General features: G+C 42.6%; 1 protein-coding gene across 3 annotated transcripts; it reads left to right on the top strand.

The window, feature by feature from the left end:
- Positions 1 to 1,348: 1,348 nt before the first annotated feature.
- erc1a (ELKS/RAB6-interacting/CAST family member 1a) lies at positions 1,349 to 16,083 on the top strand. 3 transcript variants are annotated; one of them, XM_030766349.1, is made up of 17 exons: positions 1,349 to 2,035; positions 5,101 to 5,478; positions 6,206 to 6,280; positions 7,559 to 7,714; positions 7,792 to 7,959; positions 8,156 to 8,323; positions 8,630 to 8,767; positions 9,123 to 9,263; positions 10,405 to 10,545; positions 11,189 to 11,382; positions 11,664 to 11,675; positions 11,960 to 12,050; positions 12,187 to 12,318; positions 12,750 to 12,910; positions 13,495 to 13,642; positions 13,992 to 14,093; positions 16,030 to 16,083. In XM_030766349.1, exons 1-17 carry the CDS (start codon positions 1,349 to 1,351, stop codon positions 16,081 to 16,083), a joined length of 2,946 nt encoding a protein of 981 aa, XP_030622209.1. The 3 variants fall into 3 exon arrangements, with proteins under 3 accessions (XP_030622209.1, XP_030622211.1, XP_030622210.1); XM_030766351.1 differs by lacking the exon at positions 16,030 to 16,083 and adding an exon at positions 14,750 to 14,776; XM_030766350.1 differs by lacking the exons at positions 11,664 to 11,675; positions 16,030 to 16,083 and adding an exon at positions 14,750 to 14,776.
- The last annotated feature ends 364 nt before the right edge of the window (positions 16,084 to 16,447 follow it).

The raw sequence follows: 16,447 nt of genomic DNA, 5'->3' as shown, positions 1-16,447 counted from the left end.
AGATGCTGAAATTGAGTGCGAGAGAAAAATGATATTGCAACGTAAAGAAAACGAAGACTATGTTCTCTGAATAGCTTATCTGGACAAGAAACAATTTCGCCACGACTGGCCTTATATGAGATATACAAGGTAGTCTTTTAAAAGATTCGTATAACGGTAAATGAACGTGCGGTGAGACAGTCCAATAAACACTAGGCTATTTTCTTTGTTCTTCTCTTAGAGCATATTGAAAATGTTAAAAAGGATTTTATCGTTCACCGATCATTCTCTTGGATTTGGTCAAAATATGCCATGACTTTAGGTGGGTAAGCAATGGTCAGCTTTGCAATTTTGGAGGAATGGAAACAAGGTTTTTTTGTGGGAGGATGCTCTGGGTTGTCGGTAAACGGCTGCTTTGGGATTGTCAGCGGCGAATGCTTGTCGCAACTAGTCACATGAATAAGCTAGTGTAATTGTACCTCTAAATCTTAAATAATACGAAATTGCAATGCGGACTTCCAGCTGGATTATGCATTTTCTGAGCCTAAATATCCTCTCTCTGTCACACATTATGAGGGCAGTGTGGAAGAATCTTGTTCGTTTGCGCATCTCTGTGCTTAAAATGGGTCTTACATTTAACTGCTGAAACACAGCGGAGTCATTCGATAACAAATACACATTGTATGTCATAGAAAAGTCGATACGATGATATGCTTTAAAGACCAGTCCTTTCTGAATTGAGCTCTTTCAGTTGTAATTGTAATGGTTGATAACCTTGAGTGTGAATTCAATGAAACCCCGCCTTTTCACTACATTCTTACAACGCTGGTATAGAGAAAAATCTGTTCACCTTCATATTTCTGCAGAATTGCCAGAGCGGTTTGATTTAAAGTATGTCAGTTGTTAATTGTTTGGTCAGAGTGTTGAAGCAGCAATACGAGTGAAATTGTGACCGTATTTTCGGCAAATAATTCCTAATTTAAAATTGCCATCATTACTGCTAGTAATACTAGTATTAATAGTGATGATAATGATGATGTAGCCAGTAATCTTTGAGATAGTATATGCTGTCATGGTGACGTTTTAAATGGGTACCTGGCGGTTTTGTCATTGCTTAGGCTTTTCCTTACTCCTTACAGATCACAATAGGAATTCCATCTGAGTCACTGAGCCACGAAATGGCAGGACTCTGCTTTGTCTAAGCAATCGCATGTCCGCCAAAGAGGATCATTGAAAGAGAACCACCAGGAACACCTAAGATGAGTATTTCTTTTGTCTGAAGCGTACAAGCATCTCACGACATTTCATTCCATTCTGGAAATAAAAATCACATGTGATAAGTGCTGTTCTGTGACGCTATTGCCCCAGTATGTATGGCAGTAACCGCTCTGTGAGTAAGATGGATGGCAGCAATAGTGGTGGCAGGAGCAATCAGGGCTCCTCAGGAAGGTCCCCTTGCCTGCCCCGCTCACCACGTATAGGTCATCGCCGCACCAACAGCATGGGGGGCAGTGGTGGAGGCCCAGGTGGACCAGGGGGCAAAACCCTTTCTATGGAAAACATCCAATCCCTCAATGCTGCCTATGCCACTTCAGGGCCCATGTACATGAGTGACAATGAAGTCACCATTGCCGCTTCCTCTGATGTGTCCAAGGGTCCAGTGGGAACAGGGCGATTTGGTGGCAGCATCCCCTATGGTGTTCGAGGTACAGGCATAGGTAGCACTCCGGACATGGCGATGTTGTCCGCTGTGCCAAGCGATGCCATGGGCTTTGGGGGAGAACTCCATACAGCATCCACAGTGCCTCACTCTCTGCGGCAGGCAAGGGATAACACCATCATGGAGCTCCAGGCACAGCTCAAGGAGGTGCTGCGAGAAAATGAACTCCTTCGTAAGGAGGTGGAGGTAAAGGAGAGCAAACTCAGCTCCTCCATGAGCTCCATTAAAAACTTCTGGAGCCCTGAACTGAAGAAGGAGCGTGCATTACGCAAAGACGAGGCCTCCAAGATCGTGGTTTGGAAAGAGCAGTACCGTGCTCTTCAGGATGAGACACAGGTGAGGACTGTGGCCTGAGGAATCTGTGTGTGTGTGTGTGTGTGTGTGCGCGTGCGTGCATGCGTGTGCACACTGATTTTTGTTTGTGTGTCATTGCCAGTATGTGTGGATACGTGTTTGGGTGAATTTCTCTTTTTTGCGATGTAATTTTGTTTCATGGTAAATGAATTAATGTGTGTATGATCGTTTCTTACTTCAGGAGGGTTTAGGTTGTGATGAGGTGGAGATCCTTTTATGTGCTACATGACTATAGTTCAGAGATCAAAGGGGTGTTAGTTTAATGGCAGTTTAATGATCATTCTGGATCAGCTCTCTGCCTGAGAGACAAGCAGCATGAATGTGTTTAGACAATAAGAAGAGGAAATTACATTTTGATAAAAAACAGCACTTGGTAGACAGTTCAGTCAGGTCAACATGAGGAAATAACATTAGACCCCACTGTTAATTCTAAGATGTTTAGCTGTAAAAATCATCATTTCCTTTTCGTTCTTCCCAACACTGGTGAACAGTTCAATACAAAGCAAAAATTGATTTGATTTTTCATAAAAGGCGTTGCTTTGGGGAACTCTATGTAAGCTGTGTTCAACATATCTATGTATGTTGTTGGTGGCACAGATATTGGTCAGAAATAAATCACATTGCCTATACCTTGATGATGCTCCAAGCCTAGAAATTCTCTAATGTTGTTTATGACAGTGATTCTTTAATGACAGAGATAAGATTTTTGACTTTTTAATTTTATTTTCAGACTACATTTATGCTTAGAAACATTGAAAACCCTCCATATGGTATGTTGTGAGAAATGACTTGAGAAAATGACCCATTCATTGGTCAAACGGGTTTTAGTGACAGGGCATAATAAACTAGTGTTAGGATAACAATGATGTTTCATCTTGTTTTCATATGACCATCAAAATGACTCATTTTAATCAGAGTGTGAATTATACCACGACAATCCTGAGGGGTTAACTTTTTCTTCAGGGCTATATAGCATAGAATATATATATGTTTCGACCCCCCCGAACTGTTGTTTTTTACCTCTTCTGGGGTTCCAAGGCTTAATTAGGGGGGTCAGACCCCCCAATCTCCCCTATAATTCGAACCATGCTTGTTAAAAGCACTAGCCACACTGGACAGTCAGATATTTGCCATAGAACTGAGGGGGTATGTTATTCAAAAAGCAAAGATTATCTGAACTTATTTCAACTTCAGGGAAACTCTCCTTAATATGGGAATAAAAAGATTTCTCTTAGAATGAAATAATCCTAATGGAAATTCCAGAATGGATGCTCTGGTACTGCTGAGTGGAGCAGCTGGCTGTCGGGATCAGCTTTCATGTCTCAGTGGTGAACCATGAGCAAATATACCCAGGCAGTCATTTCCTACCAGGGGAAGATAGCTGTTTTCTGTTTTTTGTCTGAAAACTCTAGGTACCTGTCAGGTTAACTGTCTAGTCTGTAAGCTTAGCTTGTAACACAAGCACTGATGTAATCCAAACTGTTCCATTCTCATTACAGTAATTAGCCCCATCTGTGGCATGGCCGTCTTTCACATTTGCTAGTGTAAGGATGTATGACAGACAGCTAGTGACTGTACACTGCTTTTTTTTGCCTGTCAAAGTGGTCTTTACTACAGCTGCTCATTTCCTGTAGTCAGAGGAAATAATGCATTGTGTGAAAGGCTGGCATCCTAAGTGCTGATAATTAGTGGTATGCACTGGGAACACTAGAACCGAGGGCAAAATACTCATTTAGGCTTAATGAGTCCTCAAAGTTTACTCCCAACAAATGGGTAAATATATGTGATTAATTTCTGCTGCTAAACTGCCTTTGGCCATTGTCAGATACACAGAATTAATTTGGAGCTGGGAGATTTTTTTTAATCAGCATTATCAAATTACACAATGCGAAGGGGCAATTTGACGCTCAGTCTTATTATGATCTCTGTTGAAGGTATTAGAAATCCGACTGATGCACCAATTGTAAGTCGCTTTGGTAAAAAGCGTCTGCCAAATAACTAAATTGTAAATTGTACACAGTTAGCCACATTTGGTAATGTTGGTTCTGGTTTGGATCTGTTTGGATCCACCTGGGATGTGGGGATTCATCAAAAACTAAAAGAAAATAAAACACTCCAGGTTCTGTCCAGAAAATCAAAAATGGTTTCTCAAGATACATCTAAATTTTCTTTGCTCAGAGGCAAAATAAACTTGCTCCAAGCCTCGTTATCAGTACTTTATGGTTGGCATGGCTGTGGTTCTAACACAGCTCTCTGTCTTAATGGTTTTGCTGTCATTTCAGAGTGCTGTCAGATCCACACCCAAGAGCTGTGTTTTTTGGGGTTTTGACTCTTCAGTTTGGCGAAGCTTACAGACCATACACTGTCACCATGTCACCCTGGTGTGTGGAAGACTGCAGCCCAGTCAGTGTCATTGCCTGGTGCCCTCTAGAGCCGAGCCTAGCGCTGAGCTGCTGTGAATGAAAAGAGTCTGTTCAAAGCATTAAGCTTAATCTGTGATTGTTTAACTGAATACACAATCAAAACATACATGACAGAAAATGTCATATTGCTTAAATCTTAGATCTGGAAATGCAGATGCAAATGCCATTTGTATGATGTGGCTCAGAGGCCTCTGTCGGACTCTGATGAGCCTTTCATTAAGAGAGGGCAATACATTTAGCACTGATCACTTATCACAAACTTTTTTAGCTAAATGTTAGGTGCACCATTGCTAAAGAAACCTTACACCCACAAACACCCTCACCTGACACAATCACACACTCACACACACACACAAACTCATCTCAACCATAAATGTGGTGTAGTGTTGAAACGGCTCTTATTGTGTTTGCAGTGCACTCACCTCACTGCTCCGTCTGCAGGGCTTCTCTCTCTTTACAACATCTCAAGCTCACACAGGTTTAACACAGGTTTAAATTCTCCTCCTATTTTATGTTTCCAGTTACGGAATACACTAGAAAAAAAAACTTTGTGCCACACTCTATAGTCACATCTTTGCCAAGTTTTAAGCCACATTCTCCTTTCTGATATTCTCTGCATTTCAGCACCTGCAGACCACTGTGCAGGCCCTTCAGGCAGAGCTGCGCATACAGCGTGACCTTAACCAGCTGCTGCAGCCAGCTGGGGAGCCTCTGGCCTGTGAGCCAGGGGAGGAGCAGGAGCGGCAGGCCCGAGAGGTGTTCCTGCTCCGCCGCACACTGGAGGAGATGGAAGTGCGTTTAGAGACCCAGCGACAAACGCTGGCTGCCCGTGATGACTCTGTCAAGAAGCTGTTAGAGATGCTCCACAGCAAAGGGCCTTCTGCCAAGGCCAGTGAGGAGGACCATGAGCGGACACGCCGCCTCGCAGACGCTGAGATGCACGCCCACCACCTGGAGAATCTGCTAGAGCAACGAAACAAGGAGATCATGGCATTGCAAGAAGTAGGTGATGAATGAGCTCATGCTTGAGTAGGACATTGTGAGGAAAACAGACAGGAAATGAGACGTATTGCTCATCTCAGTGAAGTAATCTGAAGAGTAGTTTGATGTAGGTGAGGACTGACCAGTCAGTTTTCATGTGTCAAACACAGGTCTTAATTAATTAACATATGTCCTTTTTAAGTCACAGGCATTACTTCACTCTGAGGGGCAGTCCATCAAATAAAAAAAAAAAACAGGAAATCAAAAGGCATTCAAAAGGCTCATCAAAGGGTTAGAGCACTGCTCTATAACAAATAACCTCACATAACATTAAATTTTGAATAAAATTTAGTGCAGCGTGTATTATTTCCAGACTTTGACTGTCCTGCCAAATTGCAGTAGACAGGATGCTTTCAGGAAGCTGGTTCGATCCCCAGGACTGACATCCACAGCTGTGTGCCCTTGGGCAAGGCACTTAACCCTAATGCCCCCCAGGCGCAAGGAATGCTGCCCACTGCTCCTGCGTCTGGTGTGTGTGTGTGTTCACTACTGGAGTGTTGGATGGACAAATTCACTTCACACTGTTCACAGTGCGTGTGTGCGCGATCACAGAGATTTACAGTTTACAATTTACAGTGCTTTCAGGAAGCTAAAGCACAGGTGTGACTGAAAGCTTTAATGACACATGTGAGATGACTAGTTCTGGCTGTGGTGCCAAGCGTGTGCTAACCATGTGTCCTTATTCCAGGAGCTGCAGCGCAGGATGGAGGGCACTCCAGAGTCTACGAAAACCAAAGCTCTGCAGACTGTCATCGAAATGAAGGTAACTGTATGTGAACATGTCGTCATGCAATGTTGGTGTGCATGGTCCCCTAACACGTTTATGTCACACACATGCTGAATACAAGCAAGTGAAAATAAATGTTTCTTTAGTTAACTAAACCCCTGTATTGATACAAAAAACAGTAGAGCGTTGGTGAATTATTTTACCTGTAGCTGGAAAAATAGACACAGCTTTCCTGATTATTTTAATGATAAGTGCTAAAGAAACCTGAGTTCCTAAAACTCATGAATAAGTATTCAGAGGGAAATTGAGTAGATTTTAGGCTGGCTGGCGTTTGTGTGATGTGAAAAGGATGTTCTTTGTAGACCCCTCAGTGGTGTTGAGAGCAGGGCTGCTTGATTATGGCAAAATCATAATCACGATAATTTTGTTCAATATCAAGATCATGATTATTTAACAGGATTACTCATTGACTTTGGAAACATCGTGCATTTATTGAACTTTAAAAATAACCTTGTCTTTTTTACCCTGGATTTTCTTGTACTTTAAATATAATTCAACTGAAAAAAAGGAACGTAAAAAAAAGGTGATAAATAATATTATATCAGGGTTTCCACTAGGATTTTTTCTTGCCTGTCTGCTGTTCAGACAAATTTGAAACTTAGGCCTACCAGTCACGTTTCAATAACAGTCTGTGTTACAAACGTAAATAGCCTATAATGTACACCTAGGTTGAGACCTCAAATCAGTTTGACCATTTAATGAGCAGTAACGATTAAGCAAAATGAACAGTAACGATTGAGCAAAACCTCAACATTGGCCGCTAAAATGTCTATTACGAATCTGTAACATGTAACATCTGTAGCCTGTTCAAATAAAGGCTTGGACTACATGGCATCAAATGTAGCCTACAGGCTACCAGGTAACATTTTATTTTCTCCTTTTTTTCATTGCAGCAAAGTCCTTTGCTGCCAACTTGAAATCAAATGTGTCCATTGTGTCTTTGCAGCTTGCAATGCGCATAAGCTGCATCACTCTCATACGTTCCATATGAGCAGTATCACCGGACATTTTGACCAGCAAGTTTTTAAATTATGCTTTTTAATAAATTTTACCAGACAAAAAACTGTAATTACTGGCTAACGGAAACTCTGATATATATATGTATATATATATACACACAAACATTTGTCATTAAAATTCAATAATCACCCAGCCCTAGTTGAGAGTCTGTTTCATTGTACTGTCTGTGGTTTGTGTTTGTCAGTAGTGTTGAGAGTCTGTTTTATTGTACTGTCTGTGATTTATGTTTGTCAGGACTCCCAGATCAATTCTCTGGAGCGGGGGCTGAGAGAGCTGGAGGAACAGGTGATGATGCTGCGCTCCAGCAGCCTCCTGAGCTGTGAGGAGCGTCAAGAGGAGGTGAAGCAAATGGAGGTCTACCGCAACCACACCAAGTTCATGAAGAACAAGGTAAATACGTATCATGCCATTGGATGTTTTTTTATGTCATGAAATGAAGTTAATAAACAATCCTTTTGATTTTCCAGATGGACCAGGTGAAGCAAGACCTCTCTAGGAAGGACACGCAGCTGCTGGGTCTGCAGACCAAGCTGGAGACCCTGACCAACCAGTTCTCTGACAGCAAACAGCACATTGAGGTGCTGAAGGAGTCTCTGACTGCCAAAGAGCAGCGAGCTGCCATCCTGCAGACCGAGGTACTGCATTCACGTGACTGATTCACTCATTAACCCAACAGACTTAATGGATCAGGCTGACAGACTGACTTACTCAACAGATTGGAATGCCCTTTATTTGTAAAAGCAAGATTATAGGTTGGAGTTTTGTTCCCAGAACAGTGGAGTGTGTCACCACCCAAACCTGGCTGATGTAGGTGTGTGTGTGATGGTGTAGGTGGATGCTCTGCGGCTGCGTCTGGAAGAGAAAGAGGCCATGCTGAATAAGAAGAGCAAGCAGATTCAGGAAATGTCTGAAGAGAAAAGCTCTCTTAATGGTGAGATCCATGACCTTAAAGATATGCTGGAGGTCAAAGAGCGTAAGGTCAACGTTCTTCAGAAAAAGGTGAGGATTTGTTAGAGGGCCTTCACCCTGCTGTGGTTATTTTATGTGGGACATTTTTACAAATATTCATTTTCCTCTTTTTAGTTTACTAGGTAGCAAAAAAATATTGAACATAATGGAACTTTTGTTGATAATGAAACTTTTTTAGCTAAAATCTCCTAAGGGAATTTTTAACTGAATAACATTTTTTCAGTATTTTATGTACTGGTCTGGCACTTTTATACAGGCTCTGCTTGCCCTGTAACAATGACACTGACCTTTGTTTTATTTAATGTCTTTTTTGTAATTAATGTCTTTTTGTCCCAGATTGAGAACCTGCAGGAGCAGCTGAGAGACAAGGAGAAGCAGTTGAGTGGCCTGAGGGAAAGGGTGAAATCCTTGCAGACGGACACCTCAAACACAGACACGGCCCTGACCACTCTGGAGGACTCGCTGGCGGAGAAGGTCTGGTCTTAACACAGAGTTTTAGGTAACGCAGAGTGTCAGTAATATCAGAGCAATGAATGAGCAGTGTCAGCCTGGAAGTGAGTGTGGTTGGTGAAACTGATGGAGAGATGAAGCCTGCATCTCATCAAAACAAGCCTGTGATACACTCAGCAGTCTCTAGTCTGGTTTGCTTTCATTTACATCAGTTAGATATTATCACAAATGGTTTCTTTTTTCACTCTATATCATATAAAAACATATTGTAACATTCACCCTGTGATGCAGACATGAATACATTGATTTGTTGGGGTTTCGGCGATCTTGATCTCTGTTATCATGGCACTGTGTGAATCAGGGCTCTCATTTAATTCAGGAGCGTATCATTGAGCGTCTAAAGGAGCAGAGAGACAGGGAGGAGAGGGAGAAAGCCGAGGAGTTGGACAACAGTAAGAAGGAGCTGAGGGAACTCAAGGAGAAAGTCAGCCTACTGCAAGGAGACCTCTCGGATCGCGAGGTGAGCTCCCAGCTGCTAACAGCGTCCCAGAGCGGTCATGGTCATCAGGGAGGCCTGACGTTAAAGAGCAGTCATGGTCATCAGGGAGGTCTGACATTAAAGAGCGGTCATGGTCAACAGGGTGGGTCAGTCATTCCTCAGTGTGACAGGGCCTTCTAGCCAGTCACATGTGACAGTGCACTGACATCAGTGTGAGGAATTCTGTTAGGATAATATACAGTGTACTAAGGATGTAAGAAAATACCAATAATATCGAGTATCGTGATATTATGTTCTGTGATACTGTATTGATTCTCAAAAACACTGTATTGATTTTTAATTAATCGTTTACATGCAAAGATTCGTGGCAGACAATGGTTCATAGATAGCAGCTAGATAGCAGCGTTGTAATCTATCTTCAGCCATTTGACTCCTCCACTCCAATTTAACAATGTAAACTGAGACAGGAAGTAGCATGAGGGCACATCGCTAACTTTAGCATTAGCGATAGCATTAGGTTTGCTAATGCTAATGTTATCACCAATGGCTGAATCCGAAAGGGTTAGACCGGCTCCTGCGGCGCACAGAGCTGAAGTGTGGGCTCATTAAGGTTTCCACAATAAAGAGGGCACTAAGCAGCCATGCTGTTTGCAAAATGTGCCGTGCCAAAATCAAATTCGGGGAACACAACGAATCTGAGAGCGCACTTAGCAAGACACCACTCTTATGTACAGCTAACGGAACAGCAGACGACTAAAGTTAAACGAGTGGGTCTAAAATTAGATTTAAAAAATTGCAATATATCGCCTTGCTTACAGTATATACTGAATCGTAACCCCTATATCGGGATACGTATAGTATCGCCAGATTCTTGCCGATACACAACCCTACAATGTTCAAGCCTTAAAAGCTCTGAATGCCGATGAATGAATCCATTCAGTGTCACATACAGGTTCTGGTATTTTTGTTTTTGTAATCAGTGTATCAGTTAGAAAGCATTAAAAGTAAAATCTTCAAACTTCCTTTATTGTCATCAGGTATTTTTTTGGGCCTAGCCACAACATCATGTCCTTTTGCTTTCATGTGATTCGTTGTTTCCGCAGGAAATATTAGAGGTAGTAATGCTTTGCCGTGGGTGATCGGTTCCCTCATTTTGTTTCAGACTTCCCTGCTGGACTTGAAGGAGCACGCCTCCTCTTTGGCCTCCTCTGGTCTGAAGAAAGACTCTAAGCTGAAGAGTCTGGAGATTGCGCTGGAACAGAGGAGAGAGGAGTGCATCAAACTGGAGAGCCAGCTTAAGAGGGTTAGTCAATCTTATTTACCAGGTCTCAGGAAATAGTGTGAGAGGATCAACACTCAGGGAAATCCCCATGCTGCTGTCAAAACTCCTCCATCTCACTGAAAAAAAAGTAGTTACAGCAGAAAACAAATTTAATCCTAATGTTGAAGATCTAATTATTTGAAATGACAGTATGCTTTGTGTAGTGCCTGTGTGTGAGTGTGTGCACGCATGTGTTTGTGCCTGTTTGCGTGTGTGTGAGTATGTGCGTGTGTGTGTGTGTGTGAAAATTACATCGCAAAAAAAGTGAAATTCACCCAAACACATACCCACACATACAGGCAACAACACACAAACAAAAACATAAATGTTTGTTTGTGTATTTGTGCACACACACACACATGCGCGCACACACTGATTTTTGTTTGTATGTCATTGCCAGTATGTGTGGGTATGTGTTTGGGTGAATTTCTCTTTTTTGCGATGTAATTTTGTTTCATGGTAAATGAATTAATGTGTGTATGATTGTTTCTTACTTCAGGAGGGTTTAGGTTGTGATGAGGTGGAGATCCTTTTATGTGCTACATGACTATAGTTCAGAGATCAAAGGGGTGTTAGTTTAATGGCAGCACCAGTCCCTATGTGAATGTCTGTATCATGTCTTCAGGCCCAGAGTGCAGCAGTGGAGGCACAGGCTAACTCTGAGCTCTCTGAGCGGATCTCCTCTCTGGAGGCGGACGTGGCCAGGCACCGAGAGGACTCTGCCAAGGCGCAGGCGGAAGTAGACCGCTTGCTGGAGATCCTACGTCAAATGGAGAATGAGAAGAACGACAAGGACAGAAAAATCAATGAGCTGGAGAGGTCAGTCTGAGCACTTTAACACTGTGTTGACACTAATGTACATTACTGTGGTGTGTTAGCGTCACAGTCAAATTGTGACATGTCTGGTTCTAGCTGTGTGCCAGTGTCACTGTCAGATTGTTTTCGGTTTCTCTGTTTGATGTTGCAGCCCTGTTGACTTAAATCACTGCTGTGATTTTTGTTTTAAAACCACTGATACTTTTCTTGTCTTCCTGAGCCACCTCTGAATCTTCCTTTTGTTTCCCTCCTTCTCATTTTGTCCTTTGGAAATCTGGGCCTAGTCTGGCCTCCAGGTTAGTAGCAGTACTTCTGCAGTCCACATGCACATGTGCTCCACTCCCCAGACCATAAATGAGGAGAGTATGATGTAAAACAGCCCTGAGTGACCACCAAAAGACAGAGCACACAGTGTCTTTATACATTTACAGTTATTGCCTAAGTGGTGGTGCCCTCTTCTGCTTTGCGTGATGAGACTGTGTCATTGGAAACCATAACTATTTTATCATTAACAAGGCTCTCCACACCACTGACATGTCGGGTGTCAGGCATTGGACTCAACTCCCATATTCTGTCTCAGGCAAATGAAGGACCAAAATAAGAAGACATTCACAGGGAAACACAAAGAGCAGGCTGGGAGGAGCAGGAACGCTAACGACGGGCCACAGCAAGTGAGCATTCAGCCTCCAACAGTCTCTGGACTCATCTTTCATCATGCTCCGTTCCAATCAAATATCATTATTTTCAATTCCTGTACATGCACTCATCTCCCACTGTCCCCCTGACTGCTTGTGTCCTCTCACTCAGGAGTCGCTGCGGCAGAAAGCAGAGCGCATAGAGGAGCTTGAGGAGGCTCTGAGAGAAAGCGTCCAGATCACAGCAGAGAGGGAAATAGTGTTGGCTCAGGAGGAGGCAGCACGGATTCACCAGGAGAAACAGGTCAACCACAGACCTCACTGTCTGCTTTTCATCACCTCTTCCATTATTTAAATGAGGCCTGAGTCCAGGTCTGCTGCTCTAACATCACCAACTCTACACTGCCTTTCAGTCATACGTACATACAGTACATACAGTACATACATTAACATTCATTTACATTTATTCATTTTGCAGATGCTTTTATCCAAAGCAACTTCTGATACAGACAGAATACAAAAACAAGCAAACAACCATTGAAGAGCTGATAGTTACATACATACACTAAACAAATACTTTAAAAGGTTTGATTATAATTAGGCTCTCGTTAAAAATGACTCCATGAGGACAGAGCTCATCTCACTGACATCTGTCAGTCTCATTTAGTTTTGCGCTGAACCTTTGCATGAATTATGTTTTGTTTGGAGTCTTTTTAAGTTATTTGTGTTGGACAGATGGAGGAGCTGCTGGGGGCTATGGAGAAGGTGAAGCAGGAGCTGGAGTCCATGAAAGCCAAAATGTCGTCCACACAGCAGTCTCTGGCTGAGAAGGAGGCTCATCTCACCACGCTGAGAGCTGAGCGCCGGAGACACCTGGAGGAGGTGCTGGAGATGAAGTAAGTTCAGATTCTCTGGATACTGATTTTCAACAAATAATTCCCTTATGTACACGTTTTTAATGTCGCAAAAAAAGAAAATATCCCCTTTTGTGTATAATTTACAAACTTATCAGTTTGAATGTAACCTGACCAGCACTGTTATAATGTATAGTGTTAGCAATGAAGATGAAAAGCAGATAGCACCACAAACAAACATGGAATCAAACTCACAATGAGAACAGATTATTAATAGTTTTTTTGGCTGCTATGGATATGATATACATTGGCTCCACTGCAATTACTATGCTTTTGTTTTCTTACTAACGATATTCTTGACAGGGCGTCCTATTTGGGTGTCTGGCCTTGTTGAATATTAAAATGTAGGGCGTTTTGTGAAACTTTGTGCATGTAAGAATGAGGCAGCTTAATGTTCAATATTTATATAACAGGAATGACCAGCCAAAACAGAAATGACCAGTATTTCCAAACCCATGCTTGAATACTGACACTACACTATCCTGTGTTATTTGAACATGTGTTGTATGAGCAATGACTTTAGTACTGAGAAACACATTAGAAACACTGGTGCTGGTGCCTCACAGGCAGGAAGCACTGTTGGCGGCGATCAGTGAGAAGGATGCTAACATTGCCCTGTTGGAGCTGTCCTCTTCCAAGAAGAAGAAGACGCAGGAGGAAGTGGCCCAGCTGCGCAGGGAGAAGGACCGTCTGGTGCAGCAGCTGAAGCAGCAGGTGCGTTCCCCACCATGTCCTGGTCATGAGCTCCAGCATAGCTAGACTCTCAAATAACTCACATATAGGAGCCTTACATACACAGACAGATCTCTAGCTTGAGAAAATTGGACAGCTTTGTGTATACCCTGTGTGAGGTTTGTCTGTAGGTCATAATTCGGATCAGGCTAAAGGGGAACCAGACTACACCTAACCAGTGATATTCATGTCTTCAATGTACATGGAATGACTCCACTGTGTTCTGCTCTCACAGATTCTCTTTTCTTTTACTCCTCTTGTCCTGCCCTCTTCTGTCTTCCTCCACACTCCCTCTTTTCACTCTCACTTCTCTGCCTTCTTTCTCTGGCAGACACAGAATCGTATGAAGCTAATGGCTGATAACTATGAGGAAGGCCATCTGAAAACACAAGCTCACCAGACCAACCACAAACCACCGAAATCTCCAGACCAGGTCTACCCCCACCCCTCTTACCATTAACTATAACAGTATACCATGTACCCCGTCACCCCATCTGTGCTAGGACAGTTTTCAGTAAGTATTCACATTGGTACTTTAAGTAAAAATAAACATGATTTGGATTCTGTATTTGCCTAGTAAACACTGAAACTAAAATGACCTACTTCACATTTATGGGAGCTTTATATTCATGACTGTGAGTGTTTTTTTTTAATCATATCAAGGGCACCCCAGAGTAGAGATGTTTTCAGTTCAGTTGGACTGGTATTACTTCACCAGGTTAATTTACAAAAGTAACACACAGCAGTCATATTTACAGAGGAATCCATTTCTAAAGTAGCAGCTTGAACTGAAAAGACCTGCTTTAAAACAGAGCTGATCTCATCTCTCATGCACGTTCATCTGCCCTCATGGTAAACAGGACTGTTAAATCTTTTGGATCTTAATTCTTGTTCATTTCTGTAGAAGTTTCCCCTAAGTGCAGATCTAGGATCAGATTTACTATTTCGCACACTGAGGCGTGAAGGAGTGAACTCTGAGTCTTCCCCTGCATTTATGGGTCACCTCTATCAAACTTTATTCACATACTAACCAGGTCTTTTTTCCCATGCTGCTCTTGGCTAAACCCCTTGCCATGGCTTAATCAATAGGATGATGAGGAAGGCATTTGGGCATAGCCTCTCTGGTGGCCATTTTGTGTTAGAAGGGTGAGCACATATTTGATGGACATGTTGAAAAGCCAACGTCAGCTGTCCCATACACGTCTCCCACCGTCCCTTTGCCTGTCATGACAGTGTGTTAGCAGTGCAAAAGTGAGCTAAGGTAGCTTAATTAAGAGGAATGTGTTATAGTGATTTGGTAAACAAGAACACAGTCCTGCCAGTGGAATTTGAATAGGATGTGGCAGCTGTAGGCATTATAAACCCATATCACTTAAGTTTATGATTATAGCATTACTGCTGCCTTCCTGTTCTCCTGCAACTGTTTCACAGACAGATCAGAGAGCCAGTGAGAAGAGCACTGTTGTACTGCTAACAGATCCTCTGATTACTTTGACTTGTGCGATCATCTGATGTGTTTTGTTCCAGTGTCATCTGTGGGGATGTCTTTAAGCTTTGGGTTTGCATGCAACACTGTTCGCTCCATCTGATTTAATGTCATCCGAACACATCCGGATTGGCTTCTCCTCCCTCATTTAGCGTAACCCACATGTCAGAGTCCTCACCAGCCTGTCACATGGCACATCTGTTCACTTAATTATTTCGTCTTAGATTAAAATGTCATTTGATTTCAAATTAAGATCTAAGTAATAAATGATGTTTCTAAAGGCATGATTACTAAGAACACACACACAGATAGATCATTTTATAACAACACACATACAGATGGATTATTTCTCCAGTTTTGTCCCTTAAAACATGATGTTCCTGACGGAATGAAGGTTAAGTCTGTGATTAAGCCAACAGAGTAAAAACTGTGAAAAGATAAAATCCAGATGGTGTCTGCTCTAAGTGGAATAAACAGTAATGCTAATATATTTGAAGTGTAGACTGCTACTCTCTGGACTTTACTTTGGGAAAAATGTCTCTTTTGTCTCTGAAGAAACACTGCCCTTGCATGTGACTGAGTGTCTGTCATATGCATGACAACCTGCACTGTGCTTAGTAAAAACACTGACTCTTCGGGAATGCTTGTAGATAGGTCCGTTTTCAGCATTTGTGAGCAGTTTGGGAATGAAATGGTAGCAGGCTCAGAGAGCAGCCTGTAATGCAGATGGTTGAGATGTAAGCCAGACCTGACGGTGACCTGTTTGTACTGCATCAGTGTGAGAATACTGACTCTCTCTGACAGTGACCTGTCTGTACTGTGGCAGCGTGAGAATACTGACGCTGTTTGTCCTGTATGAAAACGCTTTTCTCTCTGGCTTTAGATGAAGAGCGGACGGAGAAGTAAAGTGCCCCGGAGCTCTGCATTGGCCACCTGACCATCCTGTGCAATGAGAGAGACCCCTCCATTTTGTGTAATGTCAGGCCCCTCCCACATTTCATCCCAGCCAGTCACAATCACCAGACTGGAATTTCAACCCCACGATTACTGGTAAAACCTTCCTGATCCCTTTGTTATGTTTGTATGTATCTGCTCACAACCCCTGGTCTGATGTATTACTGTACTGATGTCTATTAAACAAACATCTTTATGCATGCAACAGCTAAACAGTGAGTTCAAATTGTGATTTATAGCGATTACAAACATAGACGACAGAAGTTGTTATTGTCTCCTCAGATGGAGCCCGAGTTTTCGAGAGTCAGGGAGGACCTGCATCTGACGGCTGGACGCTGCATTACATC

This window comes from Chanos chanos, chromosome 2 (assembly GCF_902362185.1).
Source record: "Chanos chanos chromosome 2, fChaCha1.1, whole genome shotgun sequence".
Lineage (NCBI taxonomy): Eukaryota > Metazoa > Chordata > Actinopteri > Gonorynchiformes > Chanidae > Chanos > Chanos chanos.
Note: the sequence above shows the minus strand (reverse complement) of the source record. Positions and strands in the feature narration are given on the sequence as shown.